This window comes from Lissotriton helveticus, chromosome 6, assembly GCF_964261635.1.
Source record: "Lissotriton helveticus chromosome 6, aLisHel1.1, whole genome shotgun sequence".
NCBI classification, from domain to species: domain Eukaryota; kingdom Metazoa; phylum Chordata; class Amphibia; order Caudata; family Salamandridae; genus Lissotriton; species Lissotriton helveticus.
Window position 1 is genome coordinate 1,229,960,504 of NC_136067.1, and position 18,002 is coordinate 1,229,978,505.

At 39.7% G+C, this 18,002-nt stretch overlaps 1 protein-coding gene across 1 annotated transcript in view; it reads left to right on the top strand.

Moving 5' to 3' along the window:
• LOC144762658 (uncharacterized) overlaps positions 1 to 18,002 on the top strand; it is a 1,356,333-nt gene that overhangs the window by 938,801 nt on the left and 399,530 nt on the right. The window contains exon 28 of the mRNA XM_078647891.1: positions 10,409 to 10,447. Coding sequence (XP_078504017.1) covers positions 10,409 to 10,447 — 39 coding nt within the window. The remainder of the gene's footprint in view (positions 1 to 10,408; positions 10,448 to 18,002) is intronic.

Sequence of the window (18,002 nt, forward strand, 5' to 3'; positions counted from 1 at the left end):
CTTAAGGGGGGCATAGGAGGGGGGCTATGCAGCCCCCCTCCACAAAAAATAAAGTTGGCATTCCCCGAGGGATGGGTCCCCGGGGCTGAAATAGGTCACGGGAGGGGGGCCACGCGCCCCCCTTCCCGAATCAAAAAAATAAATAAATGAAAATTGGGGACAGGCCCTGGGGGATGGGGTCCACAGGGCCAAAAAAAAAGAAAAAGAAAAAGAAGGGGGGCTACACAGCCCCCCTTCTTAAAAGTTTTTTTTTTAAACGGGATCGGGAGGAGGCCATGCCCCCTCTCTGCACCTCTCTGCACACGCGCCCCCTGGCGTGTTTTCAGAGGGGGAAGTAATTCCCCTCACATACTGGGGGTCCCTGTGGGCCAACTAGCCCACTAGGAGCCTCCAGTATGGGCCAGGGGGCTCCCTTGCAGAGACATGTAAAGAGGCCACGCCCCTTTTTACACCTCTCTGCAATGGAGCCCCCTGGCACATACTGGAGGTTGCTGGTGGGCTAGTTGGCCCCCAGGGACCCCCAGTATGCAAGGGGAGTTAGTTCCCCCTCTGAAAAAGCACCAGGGGGCTGCGTTGCAGAGAGGTGTAAAAAGTGGCGTGGCCTCTGAACACCTCTCTGCAATGCAGCTCCCTGGCGCAAACTGGAGGTACCTGATGGGCTAGTTGGCTCACAGGTGACCTCAGAATTGAAGAGGAATATATTCCCCAACCTAAAACGCACCACAGGGTGTGTTTGCACACGGGTCCTCAGGCCCTGCTCCCTTCCTTCACTATTGAGCAAAATATTCCTCTAAAATCAACCGAAGTACGAATTCCGAATTACTCACCTGTTATCACGAGAGAAGTCAGTGCTGCATCTTTGAGCCCAGGACCGACCCTGAAAAGTAAATGTAACCATACTTACAGTAACTTGAATTTCCTTCCATAGGCAAACACTGACTGGTTTACATGGATATTTTTCTAAGTGTGGAGTTTTGGAAGTTTAAAAAATTCCTGTAAAATCAGCCGAACTACGAATTCTGATTTACTCACCTGTTATCACGAGAGACGTCAGTGCTGCATCTTTGAGCCCAGGACGGACCCTGAAAAGTAAATGTAACCATACTTACAGTAACTTGAATTTCCTTCCATAGGCTAACATTGACATGTTTTACTTGGAAATTCTTCTAAGTGTGGAGTTTTGGAACTTTAAAAAAATTCTTCTGAAATCATTCGAACTACGAATTGCAATTTACTCACCTGTTATCAGGAGAGACCTCAGTGCTGCATCTTTCAGCCCAATACTGATCCTAATAAGTAATTCTAATCGTAGTTACAGTAACTTGAATTTCCTTCCATAGGCAAACATTGACATGTTTTACTTGGAAAGTCTTCTAAGTGTGGAGTTTTGGAACTTAAAAAAATTCTTCTAAAATCAGTCGAACTACGAATTGCAATTTACTCACCTGTTATCAGGAGAGACCTCAGTGCTGCATCTTTCAGCCCACTACTGATCCTGTAAAAAGATTCTAATCGTAGTTACAGCAACTTGAATTTCCTTCCATAGGGTAACATTGACATGTTTCACTTGAAAAATTTTCTTAGTGTGGAGTTTTGGAGCTTTAAAAAATTCCTCAAAAATCAGCCGAACTACGAATTCCGATTTACTCACCTGTATTTAGGAGAGACCTCAGTGCTGCATCTTTCAGCTCACTACTGTTCCTGAAAAGTAAATTTAACTGTACTTACCAGTAACTTGAATTTTCTTCCATAGGATAACATTGCCTGCTATATAAAATATATATAAATTAAAAAAATATTAAAAAAATAAAAATATTACAATTTCAATATTTTTTAAAACATTTATTTTTCAATTTATATAAAAATTATGTAATGTAATTTCAAAAATACATTTAAAAATTATCATTTACAAAACCTTTGAAATTCAGTGAAAAAACCATAGTTTTCAGCCACATTATAGTTAAAAATTAGCATTTAAAAAACCTTAGAAATCCACTGAAAAACCATAGGTTTCACCCGCGTTATAGTTCAAAATTAGCATTTATAAAACCTTAGAAATTCACTGAAAAAAACATAGGTTTCACAGACGTTATATTTAAAAATTAACATTTAAAAAACCTTAGAAATTCACTGAAAAACCATAGGTTTCACACATGTTCACATGTTATAGTTAGCTGGACATTTGACTCACACAAAACCATTGAAATTCCCCCGTTATAGTTAACTCTAACTCGTGCGCCCGCAATGCACTGCTGATGACGTCACATATTACATCACTCATGACATGGTCAGTGACATCACTCGTGACATCACTGATGACATCTCAAATGACATCACTGATAACATCACTGATGACATCATTCAGTGAATGTGTGTCTTTCTGAAAAATAAATATGTTTTATATATGTATATCTAAAGGTCGATGGAAGAATGACTTTTCTCCTTTACCGTGGAGTACTATGTTCTTTTATTAAATGTATAATTGTTCAAACCATCCTTGGAAGAAAAATGCTCTTGTTTTCAAAATATTTTTGGGGGAGTCTTTTGTATTCATCATATGGGTGAAATGCAAAATCTTTTTTTAATTCATTGGTATTACACGTTGGACCACATTGTTTTTATTTTATCGTAAGCACTCATTCCTTAAGTTTACATTATATAAGTGTTGCCCCATCATCTTTATTTTAATAGTAGGGCTTTTTTTACTTTCAGAGAAAGTAGAATAGAAGTGCTACGACAAACACTCCGTCACTACTTCATCTTTCTTTTTTTATGTACATTTCATGTCATTATTACATTTTACAATCATTTTTAAAAATTAAAAGCATTAACATTAACATTTGACGACACAAATATATTATTTTTTTTAAAACAAGTGCTTGCGCAGATAATCCTCCTGTTCTTCACAAGTGAAAATTGGTAAAAGCACTACTCAAGATAAATGCTTTTAGCCCATATTTACTCAAGAAGATAAAGAGTATTCTCCTTTATTCCAAAGTATTTCCTTTTTTTGTCGATAGTTTATTTATACTACATTTTTCAATCATTAAGAAATACTTGCATACTAAAAAAATATTATTTATTATTGTTCCAAATTCTCTGTTGAAAGTCATCCAACTCCACTTGAAGGATCATAAAGTTAAATGTAAATTAAAATATACATTAACAATATGATCCTTCTGTGGAAATCAAAGATAAGCTGAAGATGATGGCATCGCTCGTAACCATTACTTTGCATGTAGTAATTCCTTAATTAAGCTATATTTCTTGTAATGGTTCTTTCGTCAACTCGTTATTATATTCCATTTAAACTTAATCATACCACATTCTATATTCATTTAAATATTTTTGATTTTTTTTTTTAATTATCAAACATATACCCATTCAGATAATTTACCTCTCTTCGATATTCTTTCCTTCCTCCGTCCAAATTCATCCAACTCCTCTGGAGGGGACATAATGTTTTATGGATTTTTAAATATACATTAACAATATGTTCCCTCTGAGGAAATGAAAGATATTCTCAAGATGCTTCTGCAGCCCCGAATCATTACCTTGCTCGTAGTTTCTTCACCCGTATTGATTCTCTGAAACGAAACTAATCATCCCACGGGTGTGGTTTATATACTTTTTGGTTCCTTAACAGTCTATGGGACCAATTTATTGCTCCTCCCACTTTTAACTCATGTTTTTCAGTTGACAGGTGTTCTCATTTCCACTGTTTTAGTACGTCACGTGTTTATGTAAATGTGCCTCTTTCCATACTTTTTAACTTTCGCATAATTTTAAAAATATTTTATTTAAAATCGTTTTTCTTATTAAAGCATTTCTATAGGTTACTTTTTTAATACGAGTATTAACATTCATTACCCTTTTTTCGACTTATTATTCTAGTAACTTCCCTTTTTTTAAACGTTTTTTATTATTCTTCATGACCCTAAACCCCTATTTTCTCTGCATCCCATCCCAGAGATACTCTCTATTAGACTTAGAGTATTCTAATTTATATCCGAGAATTAATTTATTTAATTCCATTACTTTGAGTTTTAATACATTTATTTATTTATTTAATATTTTTGATATTTCTTTATACACTGTAAGGGATACTGTTACTTGTCTAGAATCACAGTATACATCAGTGTCCATTTGGCAAAATTGAGAGAGAATGATTTGGTTGGTTGATCTGTTTACAGTTACATAAGTACGTACACTCTTGCAGTAAACCAGGCTTTAGGGTATGCAGTGCTTCAAACTCCTATGCATTATGCATGTAGTGGTGTAACCACCTTCACATTTGTGCTTCAGGCCTACAATTTCCCAGTCACTATCCATATACTACAGCAAACACAGTGTGACTGCTGTTGCAATTTCATAATGACTCTTTCAGTACCATGTAGTAATTCATTCACTAAAGTAAAAGTCTACCAATTAAGAATTCACCCAATGTCTTTACTTACATTACTGTGATCATTCAGTCAGTGAGCATGTACTCATGCAGTGAGCCAGGCTTTAGGGAATGGAGTGATTCAAAGTGTTATGTATTATGCATGTAGTGGTGTAATAACCTTCACATTTGTGCTTCAGGACTACAAATCCCCAATCACGATACATACCAGGGGTCTCCAACCGGTAGCTCTGGAGCTACTGGTAGGTCACCAGCACCCGGAAAGTAGCTCTCAGAGGGGAGCCAAACCAAGCCAATCTCAGAGATTCTATGTATATTAAAGAAGGGGGCACTGATCTTTTCACTACCCTTAAGAGTTACAGACAGCCAAACCAATGGCAGGGCCTGTTGATAGCACTCAAACACAGACTGTGGTGGTGTATCAATTAATAAATTAGGGATGTATAGAGCGCACTACTCACCTGTGAGGGTTTCAAGGCGCTGGGGGAGTATGTGGGGGGGATTTGTGCAGCTTTGGTCATTCGAAAAGCCAGGTCTTATGGCTCTTCCTGAATGTTTTTAGTGTGGGTCTTCATCTGATGCTGAGGAGGAGTTCATTCCAGGTCTTGGCCATGATGAAGGAGAAGGGTGTGCCTCCTGTAAGGTTCTGTGGATACAGAGGATTTCGGCCAAGGCCTGTTCAGTGGAGTGGAGGTTTCTTTTGGGGGTGTAGAAGGAGATTGGGGTATTGGAGTCCGGTGTTTTGGAGGGCTTTATAGGTGTGTGTGAGCAGCGTTAAGGTCACTCTTTTTTCGACGGGGAGCAAGTGGAGTGCTCGTTTATGCTGGGTAATGTGGTCTTGTCGTGGGGTGCTGAGGATGAGTCTGGCTGCGGTGTTCTGGCCAGTTTGAAGATGGTGGAGTAGAGATTGTTTGATTCCGGCATAGAGGGCGTTCTCGTAGTACAGCCTGCTGGTGATGGGTGCATGCGTGAAGGTCTTCCTTGATTCGGGGGTGGGTCCATTTGAAGGTCTTGCTGAATATGTGGAGGGTGTTGAAGCATGTGGAAGCTTCATCGTTGGCCTATGGGTCTGTCACATGAAACATGGTTATCCACTTTAAATCTAAGTTGCGGAGTCTTACTGCTGTGGTAATACCATTTGTGGCACACTGCATGTGATGATTTAAATGTTACTTGATTAGAAGCATTAAATATTGATAAACATTTTCCTAGCACTCTACTGATAACTTCATCTGGAATTTTTTGGTGGGTACTACTAATAATTGTGCTTAGGGTGGTCATAGTGTAATGTTAATACATACCCCAGGACAACCCCTACACTTTGCAAACAACACTACAATACCCTAAACCCTAAAACAAAACCTCCAGCATGAACCTCTACACTACATAAATACCACTGCACTACCCTAAACCCTAAAACACTACCCCTACAGTAGACGAACACCACTGCCCTATGCTAAACACTAAAACACTACCCCCAGCACAACCCCCTACACTACACAAACACCACTGTACTACCCTAAACCCTTAATCTACCACCAACACGACCCCCTACTCTACACAGAGACCAATGCACTACCTTAGACCCTTAAATCTATCCCCAGCACAACCTGTTCACTACACAAACACCACTACACTAAATCCTAAAACACTACCCCAACACTTATACAAACAGCACTTCATTTACTCATAGTTAGTGTTATAAAATCACTATTACAAGTATACAGTTATCCATACAGCTCTCATGCAATCACTGAGTCATATGTATACTTCTTTATATACAACAAATGTCACATACACTGCCTTTTATTTTTGTACTTTCTTGCAGATGTACCATTGATAGATATATTTGCTCATCACCACACCCATAAAGATATTAACTCACCCAATTAATTATTATAACATGTAGTCTTAACGCCATATACCTACTGAATCAACTATTCACACATCTTTCGGCAGTCAGACACCCCCCACCGAACCACACACACATTCACTCTCCCATGCAAATACTCAGTTAACTAATCAATAAGTAATATAGACTTTCACGTAGCTAGTAAGCAACTGGTGCAACAGTGTACAGAACAACTGACAAAGTGATACAGATATTCACACAGTTTAGTCAGTATCCAATATATTTAGTGAGACACTATAAATTACTCAAGTAAACAATCAATCACACTGCTACTAAATACTTTATCCAGATTTTTTTATATCCACTCATTCTTCAATGCAGATTGCTATATATATATATATATATATATATATATATATATATTATATGTATTTAAATAACAAACCAAACCACATTCACTGGATGATGTCATCAGTGATGTCATTTAAGATGTCATCAGTGATGTGATGAGTGATGTCACTAACCATGTCATGAATGATGTAATATATATACGTAAAGAGCTGCGTATGAAGGGGCCGTATTTAGAAGGAAAGGAAAAGTCACGCAGGGTAACTTTTTGTCTCCTTGTAAATATGGAGGAGCCACCAGCGCAACCAGTACGTCACAAAAAAAAGTGAAGTACTGGTGGAGCAGAGAGCTTGTAAATCTGCCGCAGAATTGTTTTCATTTCTCCTCACTTTTTTCTTTCAATATATGATACAATGCACAGCATACATTGTAGGATAAAAATGCCTTCACCACATGCTTGAAGTTTAAGCAGCAGTGCAGAGGGAAGGACAGATTTCCAACATATTTATGTACATATGTTGCATCTCTGTGCTAAAGAGCTTACAATGTCATGCAACAGCACTTCCTTATAGTTCTGCAGTTATACATTCACCATATACCACAAATGCATTCTTTAGTCATTTATGCAGTACGTATACATTTATGTAAACTTTCACACACTAGCATTTAAATTTAGCTCTTTCTTTAACCAGAGTAGTTAGTTGTGAAAAGAACTTTTTTTGTGTGTGTTGTTCTTTTATATATTTTTTAGATTTTTTGAACTTTTTTTGTTTCTTTTGGGTTTTTAAAAAAAGAAAAAAAGTCAACAGGATGAACAAGACCGTGAACTTTGAGAAAACTAGCAATGATGGTTATCAATTGCTCTGCAAACTAGATCTACTGATTGCTCCCCATAACAAATTAAACGATTGCACTTCAGGCAGTGCATTCTAACTTTCACAAATTGGGGGCGTATGTCTGGTGGCGATGTTGGTACTTGGTATTGCCGGTGGTGTAGGTGCATTTTGGCGCAGTCTTCTACATTCTGCGTGAGCATAGTTCACAGTATCCAGGGATAGGAGGTGCTTGCGCATACTAGCAGTGATGTCATCAGTGATGTTATTTGAGATTTCATCAGTGATGTCACTGACCATGTCATGAATGATGTAATATGTGACATCATCACCAGTGGATTGTGGGTGCGAGAGTTACAGTTAGTACAACTAACTATAACAGAAGAATTTCAATGGTTTTGTATGAGTGAAATGTCCAGCTAACTATAACACCCCTAAAACCTATGTTTTTTTCAGTGAATTCCTAAGGTTTTTTAAATGCTAATTCCTAACTATAACCTGCTTGAAACCTATGTTTTTCTGTGAATATATATATATATATATATATAGTTAGGCCCTAGTTTCCATAGGAAGAGCGTTTTTTTGTTTTGCCAATAATTTTGGCGCCCCTTGATGAATCGTCACAGGATTTTCTAAATGTTTACTTTAGTGGGTCTGGTTGCTGTGTTGAAAGGTTCAGAGTGATCCATCAAGGGGAGAGTGAGAAAAAAGGGGGTGTCACAAAACACATTTTCCCCATGTTAATTCCCAGATAACCTTTGAAGATTACATCAAAATGTACAAAATTTAGCAGAAAGGTAGATTTGGTTAAGCTGATCAGACTTTTTGAAATTTGGTGTTAATTCATTCAGCAGTTTTATAGCTATTGAAATGCAAAACATATAGATAGCTAGGGCTGTGGATTATAGCAGCGATTTGGCGGATCCATGCTGAAATCTGATTGGCTGCCAACATTTCAACCAGGAAGTGTTGGCAGCCATCTTGGGACTTGGCTTGAAGCTGAGTCCCACAAAAAAGATTTTTTTTAAAGGGGGCATGGTAGGGACACCATGAACCCCTGGCCATGGTGCAAAGGTCTCCCAGAGACACCTTCAAGGCTAAAAAGCATAATAAAATAATAAAAATCTCAGACGAATCTGCAACCGGATCCCCAAATTGGTCTGAGATTTAAAAAACCAAATAGCGCGGTCTCCCCTAATTTTACTTTATTTGGCCCCTGAGTAGGCCAGGTCCTGGGGGCATAGGAGGTTGGAAAAGGAGGGAGTGCACAGGGCCCCCCTTCTGAAGGTTTTTAGCAGCCCCGGGACTGCCACCTTCCCAGGGCTTTAATAAAAATGAGTGCTGAGGGCTGCACGGACCAATTGCAGCCCCAGACACAATTCAATACAGTGCAGTGGGCGTGCAGACCCCCAACTGCCCGGTGGACGGCCACCTACCTGGGGCAAATAATTTAAAGAAAAGTGATGGCCCACGTGACCACCCGTCTCACCGCAGCCTAAGGGACAGCCACCTCCTTGGGGCAAATATAACAAATAAATTAAAGGGGTCCATCATGGACCCCCGGCCACAGGGAACACCACCTTCCTGGGGCTAAAGTCAACATTGGAGGGGTGCCGCACAGTCATACGCACAGATATCAGCGATATCACTGCCCATGTCATGAGTGATATAATATGTGAGGTCATAAGCAGTGAATTGCGGGGCCTAAGTTATAGTTTGCTCAGGTAACCATAGCTGCTGAATTTCACTGGTTTTGTATGAGTGAAATCTGAGCCTAATTATAATGTCTCTGTAACCTTTGGTTTTTTTTCAGTGAATATGTGTGAGTGTGTGTGTGTGTGTGTGTGTGCATGTGTATATGTATATATGTGTGTGTATATATCATCAATTGTACCACTCAATATCCTCTCTCTATGGTAGGAATCAGATGGCACCACAGGAATGGTATATTTAATATAATATTACATTTTTCACAGATAGTGAATTCACACCCACAGGGACAGTTGACGTGTTTCAATGTTTGCCTTTTACAGAACCATAGAGTCCTGTCGTCTAGATTGTCCATTTTAAAGTGCCCCCAACCTTAGTCTTTCATCACTTTTCCTTTAAAAACTTCTAAACTGCATGCTTTTAACACATAGCTGTCAAGTATCATCCACCATTTTCTTCAACATTTATATAAGTACAACATTCAGTGTTCTTTTAAAAAAACTACATATGGATGATCATAATTTATGAAATGTCAGCAATGATTTCCATCAATTTATATGTCTCTATTTATTCAATTTTTTCTTTCTTTTTCATTATATTCATTTTTAAATTTTAGTTGGCCAGCAAAACACATTTTCCCCATACTTCTGATTTATTGTTTTTAACACGAGTCACAGTAAAGTACTCCAACTCGAGCAGCACATGAAAATAATAGTTCATAATTTCAACACAATCCACAATAAAGCACATCTAGATATTTCTCACTGATTATCATAAATATTAAGAATATGCAAATTGTTAAGTCTAAAACGTCAATGTAATAGATAAAAAGCAGAATAGTAATTTCATGAAAGGATGATAAAAGTTGTTTAAAAAGATTTTGTAGATTACTTCACCAGATAACTTGGAGAAAGCAGGGCATGTCTCATTCATCTTTCTCTTTTTAACAGTTATCCTATACAGATTGTATTTTACTAAAGTGCAAGTGTGTTAGCAACTGCCTTGTGCAAAATACGCTTAACAAGTGCAAATAGAAACAAGTTCTATTCGTAAAGTTCTAATGCAATTAGAAAACATGTTTTTGGTAATATTTGAAAATGCAACCACAGTACTAACTAATCTCTTAAAATGTTGCATGCAAAAATAGTCAAATGTACAACCTATCAATGCTCTTCATTATATTCTAAGAGACAGTGTGCCTATATATATATATGGAACTATTTCAATGTGCTTCTCTCATAGTGTCTTATTTCACTTTAGTAAAAGCCAAGAAAGCTAAACCAGCAAAACAATCAAAAGGTAAGCTAAATGCCTAAAATTACAGTCTAAAATAGATTTGTTTGTTTCTTTAATAATAAAAATAACCAGTGCAATAATCTGGATGGAGCCTGTTCCCCTTGTTTCATCCTCATAATATTGTGATATCAAATGTAACTAAACAGTCAAATACCTGAATTCTATGCCTGTAAATCACTGAGTGCCATTCTGTGCTACAGCGTGTCTTTGCCAGCCGGTATTGCATATGTTTGCACTGTGCATTATTCACATGTAACAAAATGTATGGAAAATCCTAGTCGTCCTCCTCAGGGCAGTGTGGTTGTGCATTATTACGGTTTTGTTTTTGTGTAATAATTTTAAGCATCAAACTATGTAACAAGAACGTTACCAAGTCAATTCACACAAGTAATGTTTAGTCAAATGCACATTTACAATGTTTCTTCTCTTTGAACGTGGGTGAATGTGTGTGAAATATCGTGATTGTATGAATATTCAATAGCATGAAAACCCATAGAAGCTGCTCTCGTGAACTCCTTCTTCGTCTCTTACTACATGATATGTGTTAGCAGAGGTGCTGACCTTGTAATTCCTCAAAATCTATTTTAATTCTTAACTGCATTGATAAGAACTGCTGGACTTTATTCATTTGAAAAAAAAAACATAATTGACCACCATGAATATTTCCTGTTCCACCCATTCCTCTATCTTCACTATCTTAGTGTTCAAAATGTTCCCAGGTACTTTGTACCAAGTTATCAAGTTTCACCATCTTCATTTTTATACATATGAGGATGAATCTTGGATACACCTCAGTTAGAAGGCTGGTGCTCGAAGTGAGACAAATGTCCATATGATTCTTATATGGCAGGATGAAAAACAAGTTTCTCCTAAGAAATGGAATGAAAAACAATGTTTCTGATTAGCTTTCGAATACGCAACATCTTACATGTCCCTGCTCCCTATCCAAAAGCCTCAATAGAGTGATAAAGGTAGAATACCTAGGAATTCTGTTTACTGGAATATTCTTAATTCCCGTCCGCATCTATTTGCATTGGTTAAGGTCGGTGCTTAATGTATGCTGGTGTTTGCTGGTGCTCGGCAGCAACACATTATTAAACACGTGTTTATGAGAGGACGCAACATGCTGATGCTCAGCTTATTTCTTTTAGCGAAGCATGATGGTTTAGCAATGAAGTGTATTAAAATGGTACATTTGGCACTTCCAGACGATCCCTACAACTTGGGGTGACTTGCAATAGTCCAAAATGTCACATTTGTTTAAGTGTGATGGCTATGTGTATTGTTGGCACTTCTGCTCGGCAGCAGAAGTGCCAACAATACACATAGCCATCACACTTAAACAGAGAGAAGTGTGGCTCAATGGTTAGAGCGGCAGACCCTGATGCAGAGGTCTAGCCCGGGACCAGGGTTCAATTCCCCGCCTCGGCGGGTCTTGGGCTCAAAAATTCCACGGACCTGATAATTCTTGCCTCGGTGCCTATTCCAATCATGGAGTCCCACTCTGCAACTCTGGGCAATAGCTTGCTTAATCTCCACAACGGCCCCCACAACGCTAAGGATGCCTGGCCTCCACCTTGGGGGTGCCCAGGAGTGGACACCTCACAGGGAAAGCCAGGATGGGTTCCACAGCGGTATTCGTACAAGCGCCTTGAGACCCTTGTGGGTGAGTAGTGCGCTATACAAGTATCAATTTACAATTACAGTGGCAGGAAGCTGAAGGTGATGCCAGGTGCTATCTTAAGCCCTGCTACTTATTTTATTATAAATGAATAGTTAAGGGGACTGACTTCCAATCGAACACCTTCAACAATTTGTTCTGCCTGATTTAGTAAAACCACCATGAAATGCTTACAAGATCGCTGGTCTTACCATCAATTCAAAACAAACCATGTTTATTTTATTAAAACCATAGATTGTACATCACAAATGATAAACATTTCACAAACAATTAAAACAATGCTGGTGTTCAGGCCTGCATAATCTAATTCATGTGCACCCCTTCCTGTCATGCAGTGCCTCTGCTTAGAGAACCCATTGTAAAGTTTACTTGTAGCAGCACGGGGAATGATAGCAGTGCATGGGTAGCATAGATAAGAAACAAAGGTTGACAACCCATGCCTTCTTGTTACACATGATTGCCTATTGTCTTACACCGCCTCTTACATAATACCAAATATAAAGTGCAATAGTGAGAAGATAAAATATTTGCTAAAATGTCACTAAAAGTGGGGGAAGACATCAGAACAACATTTACTCCACCCATCCCGTCCTGTAAGATCTGGAGTAGGCATTTGATCTCGCAGTGACCTGACCATGAAAACTGAATATATAGTGCAAATGTGACGGAGCAAGAAGTGCTAATAGTATAGGATGGCTTAAGTAGGAGGAAAAAACTCTTCTGGACAGCAGTGTTGCTCCGCTCTTTAGTACCACAATGAGGATTCTTGTCTTACTCTGCATCTTCTATAATACCCAATGGGGAACAGTGTTTACTATGCAACTTTTACAACGCTGTGCCTTTTCGACGCAACTTTTACAACGCAAGTTGTTACAACGACTTTCGCTGGGGGGCCCTCCAGGATAGGGAATAGATTAATTTACTATCCAACTCCTTCCCTACTATCCACGGGGACTGGAGTTGGAATAGTAAATTAAACTATTCACTATCCAGCGCCCCAACGCAAGTCGTTGTAACGACTTACGTTGTAAAAGTTGCGTCGTGAAGGCATGCATTGTAAATGCATGCATAGTAACGACATACATCCATACCCAATATAAAGTGCAGGTGTGACGAGGTAACATTTACTAAGGCTGGGAGAAAAAAAAAACATCAAGCTTGATAAGGTTACTCAACCCCCTCAACCAGGAACATCTACAGTTTGACATTTATCTAAATAATGACAGCCTCTTTTCCAGTTGGTGCAAAATTCACAATGAAGTTGGCAAGATTAAAGAAAGAAGAGTCAGATCAGGATATTACTAAGTAGTTTCCCCTTGTATGCCTTTGTGCCTTGATATCTTCCATCATGACCTATGCAGCCTCTACCATACAATGTGAAGAAGTAACAGTGAGGCTAAAAGAGTGGGGCTATTTTTTGTGCTTCTTCCTCATTAAAGCCTCAGGGTCTTTTTCTAAAAGCAGCTTTCCGAAGTTTATGAAAGTTGCTATCACTCTGGGACATTCGCCTTTTAGACAAAAGGGTAAAGTGTGACAGCAGGTTCTAATACCATTCTGATTTAAAAGGTTACGCAGCAAAACCTTACGTTCAGTTAGCAACTTGGGACAAGTTGAGACGATGTGAGTCAGACTTTCCGTGTGGAAAAGACAAACCCTAAATTTAGAACACGAAGATTTTCTTATCCATTTTGGCCACCAGTCGTTAGTTTGGCCCAAGCAAAGCATGCTTGAAGGAATTTGATTTTGAAAAAAAATTAAAGTAGTTCAGTAGGGTTGTTTGTAAGAGTCGATGACTGTCCATGCATGGCTCCTTTTACTAAAAACTCTAGACACTCAACTATGAAACCTTCTTTATTTGCTTGTTTAAGCATGTTTTAAAGAGAGCGTGCAACAGTGTTGCTTCCCATAGATCAGTTATAGTCCTGGGTAGAGATCATGAAGTTCTGCTACATGAAACTCCACCAAATGCTGAAAAAACTAATCCGCACTCTTCGGAGTTCCTCATGTGGCAGAGTGCAGTAAGTCATGCTGCTTGTGCTGATTTCAGCCCGGGTGTTTGTCCCACACCGTAATATCAAAGCGATCAGCACCACACTCAGTGCAAGAGGGTACTGCTTCTTTCTGCAACTCGAGTGGATGTTCTACTCGAAAGGCAGATTTCTCAACGTGAGCGCCAGGTTTCTCACCGCAAGTGGTTGTGCCCTGCCACAACTGCCTACGTTGAGAAATATTGCGGGAGGTGGTCTAGAGTATGATTTGCCTTGGTCGCACTCCTCGTGCAAGAGGAAAGACTCTGCATTGATACGCTGAGTTATTCGGAACTCTCACTCTCTACATGGAGTGCAGAGGGGGCAAACTGCAAACTTCGCAAGTGGAGACGAATTTTTCAGCAATGCCTAATCATTTGCCTCAAAGGTATTCATAGCCTGATCGAAAGCCTGCGCCAAACTGCTTGTTTTTGGTGTTATCATTTAGATATCTATGCATAGCATGCAGAGTCGACCGGTTAGATAACCTTAGTAATGGCACATACTTAAGTAAAGAACCATGTTGTACTAGACATTAACAGTTCAAACCAGCCGCAATTGTGCTGGGGCAGTGCTTTGCGGTAGGCGACAAAGAATGTGAAATGCCTTGTTTTGAGTAGAGTTAAAGAAGGCTTCGATCTTCCCCAGAAAAGCCTCTGAGCAGAAGGACATTTTTGGAATGAGTTTGGCTTTTATCACAGCCAGTAGAGGAGTCAAGGTAGGACTTTGCAGTTTGTGAAATAAGGATTGGAATGCTGCTATTAATGAGGCGGTCATTGGCTTTATTGAATTTAGATTTCAACCGAAGGAAAGGCGTTCATGCAGCCAAACACTAAGATATCTATGTAAGGTACCGCTTGAGATTATCAGTCTACACATGAGCCAATTAGCATTCTTTCAAACCTTTCTTCTGAACACCATGATCTGAGTTTTTGCGAGGTTCATTACTATTTTGTTTTTGGTGCAGAAAGCCTGGAGATTGTTTAATAGCCTCTGGAGCCCAAAGCCTGTCAAGTACATCAGAACTACATCAACCGCATATTGTAATGAGGTCACTTGATGATGTCCTGATCTTGGTGGATGTGATTTGGCATTGTTGAGGTGTGCACTTAGGTCCGATAAACAGATTAAAGACCAGTCGGGACAGGACACACCCTTGTTTTAGGCCCCTTTTGACTGCTACTTTGGTTGACAAGCCATTGTTTGAACCAAGTTTGACCACTGCCAAGTGGTTTTAATACAATAGTTGGATGGCACATAATAGTTTTGCCGGAATGTTTCAGTCGGCCAGATTTCTCCTTAGGAGATTACGGTTGACGTGGTTAAATGCTTTGAAGAAATCCACAAAGCAGGAATATAAGAGCTGCTTCCTATTGAAGATATATTTCTCAGCAATCATTAAGAGCGTGACTAAGGGGCTGATTACAATGGCGGGCGGACCTACGTATGTTCGCCACCCTATCACAGATGGGACCAGCCAACAGGCTGTTGGCAGTCCCGTAGTAGGCCAGGAAGGAAGGGGGTCTGCTATCCTTTTCTGCCTCCCTGTTCATGGGGGGGATATCCGCTAAGAACAGGTGGGCAGAAAGGGACATCGTACTCCCTAAAGTGGTGCCGGGCAGGCACCGCCACCATTGTAGGGAATACGAGACCCTCCGCCATACAGACGGGCACAAGGTGCACAGACGGTCTCAAGGAGTCTGTCGGATGTGTGCCGGTTAGTCTTTCTGTTTGCCACCCCTCTGCCTGCCATCCTAATGTGGTGGGCATTAAAAATGGTTTAAATGGTGGTGAGACATCCACCAACAGCCTTTTGGTGGCAGTCTCACCACCATCCTAATCAGGCCCTTAGTTATCTATGGTGCTAGATTTGGCTCTGAATCTAGTTTGATTGAAGGCAATTTATTTTTCTCTTCCCCCCCAAGTTTCCAACTCTGCCAGCAAAGATTTGTGAGTCTTCATCCAGAAGGGCGATCATGTGATAGCTGTTAAGGGAGTCATAATGGCCTTTGTTGTTTATGGATTGCAAAATGGAGCCATGCCATTATTCTCAAACTACATTTTTCTTTAGGCAGAATTTGAACAAGTAATAAAAGCATGCGCACTAGAAATCACTGTCCATTTGTTGATAGCTGCTGGGGAGCCCATTTGAGCTAGGAGCCCCATCCCTTCTGCATTTCTCAACGCTACCTTTGATTTTGTTGATGAAGAGGGATAAGGCAGTTGTGCTGTTATCCTTATGCGAGAGAGGAGGGCTTTGGTGCTCACTTTTATATAAGGAATCAATATACCTCATCCATGTTGTTTCAATGATAGTGTTGCCTGAAGTGGCTGTTGAATCCCTATCCAGTTGGTGGATTAGCTATCATGGAGATTTGGCAGTGTTGATTTTACTGGCCTAAACAATGTCAATCCACTCCATTTCAGTATGGGATCTTTTTGCTGCCCAGAATGCTTTTTTATATACTTTGCGTAACTCACAGAATTTTTCACATTGTAGTGCGGGACCAAGATGAGTGTTGATAGCCTTCATTTCAGGTGTCATTGCTCGACATTGGAACCTTAAGGCGTGCGAGTACCACTTTCTGTTTTTCCTCGGTTGAGATCTCCGTGGGGTCCATTTAATACATTTTGAGTGATAGATTTTGAGTTAATCTTAAGTAATTTGCCATGCCCTGATTATGTCTTCATGGTCCTGATTTAATGTTGTGCTGGTCTGCTTCCTCTCTGTATAGCTAGCCGTAGCGGGGGTGCACCATCTGACCCTTTGCCAATTGCTGCCTGCATCCTGAGTGCCTATAGCATCGTATGTATGTACTAGTTCATTAAATTTCATGTTCCTGATGGATGATCTGAGGTCAGTGATCATATCTTGCATTATGTTAAAGATGACAATTTTTTTGAAAATGGGGAGCATGACAAAGGTGCAGTCCAAGACGGTCTCAATTAAGAGAGATTTTCTTGTGGCAGTGTAGTATTCACGTCCACACACTGTAGATGAGGTTAAAGATGTTTATTTGAAGATATATGAATCAAGTGGAACAGCCCAACCAGGAGCATCCAGCATGATGCTCAGCCCAATGACAACTCCAGGCCTTAGCCCCAGATTGCCAACATTATTCCAATCTTGTTGTGTTTTTGTATATGTCATCTTACGTTCCAGTTTCTCTTCATCTCTCTTCTTTTCCTTTAGTTTCTTAGTAGAGCATGTGGTCCTCTCCATCCTCGTCACCATAAATAATGTAGTATTCACGTCCACACACTGTAGATGAGGTTAAAGATATTTATTTGAAGATATGTGAATCAGTGGAACAACCCCACCAGGAGCATCCAGCATGATGCTCAGCCCAATAACAACTCCAGGCCTTAGCCCCAGATTCCCAACATTCTCATGCACATCATAACTGCAGCATTCTACAGACTGGGCTAATGGTGGAGAAAGCATGTATATAATATAAACAAGGTGCAAGGATACTACAGGCAGTCATTGGGATATCACCTTGTCAGCGCCTGTTGAGTGTCCGATATCCAAGGGCCTTTAAAATGCAGATGAGGACATGGTCTATATTATTAATACAACTGAATATTGAAGTTTGTAGCAGTACGCTCCAGCTAGTGTCCATTCTTCTTGAGTTACCACTTCTTCTAAGGTGTTGATATGCCATATTGAGATTGAAATCGCCGGTGAGTATTCAAGGGATACCATTATGCTTGCATTCTAGTACCATGAGAACATTTTCAATCATGGTGGTACCATGATTAAACTATTGCAACATTATCTCTAAAATAATACCTAAAACACAAGCCCAAACCTAAATACAGCATATGGTAAAAGAAATGTCTGCCAGTA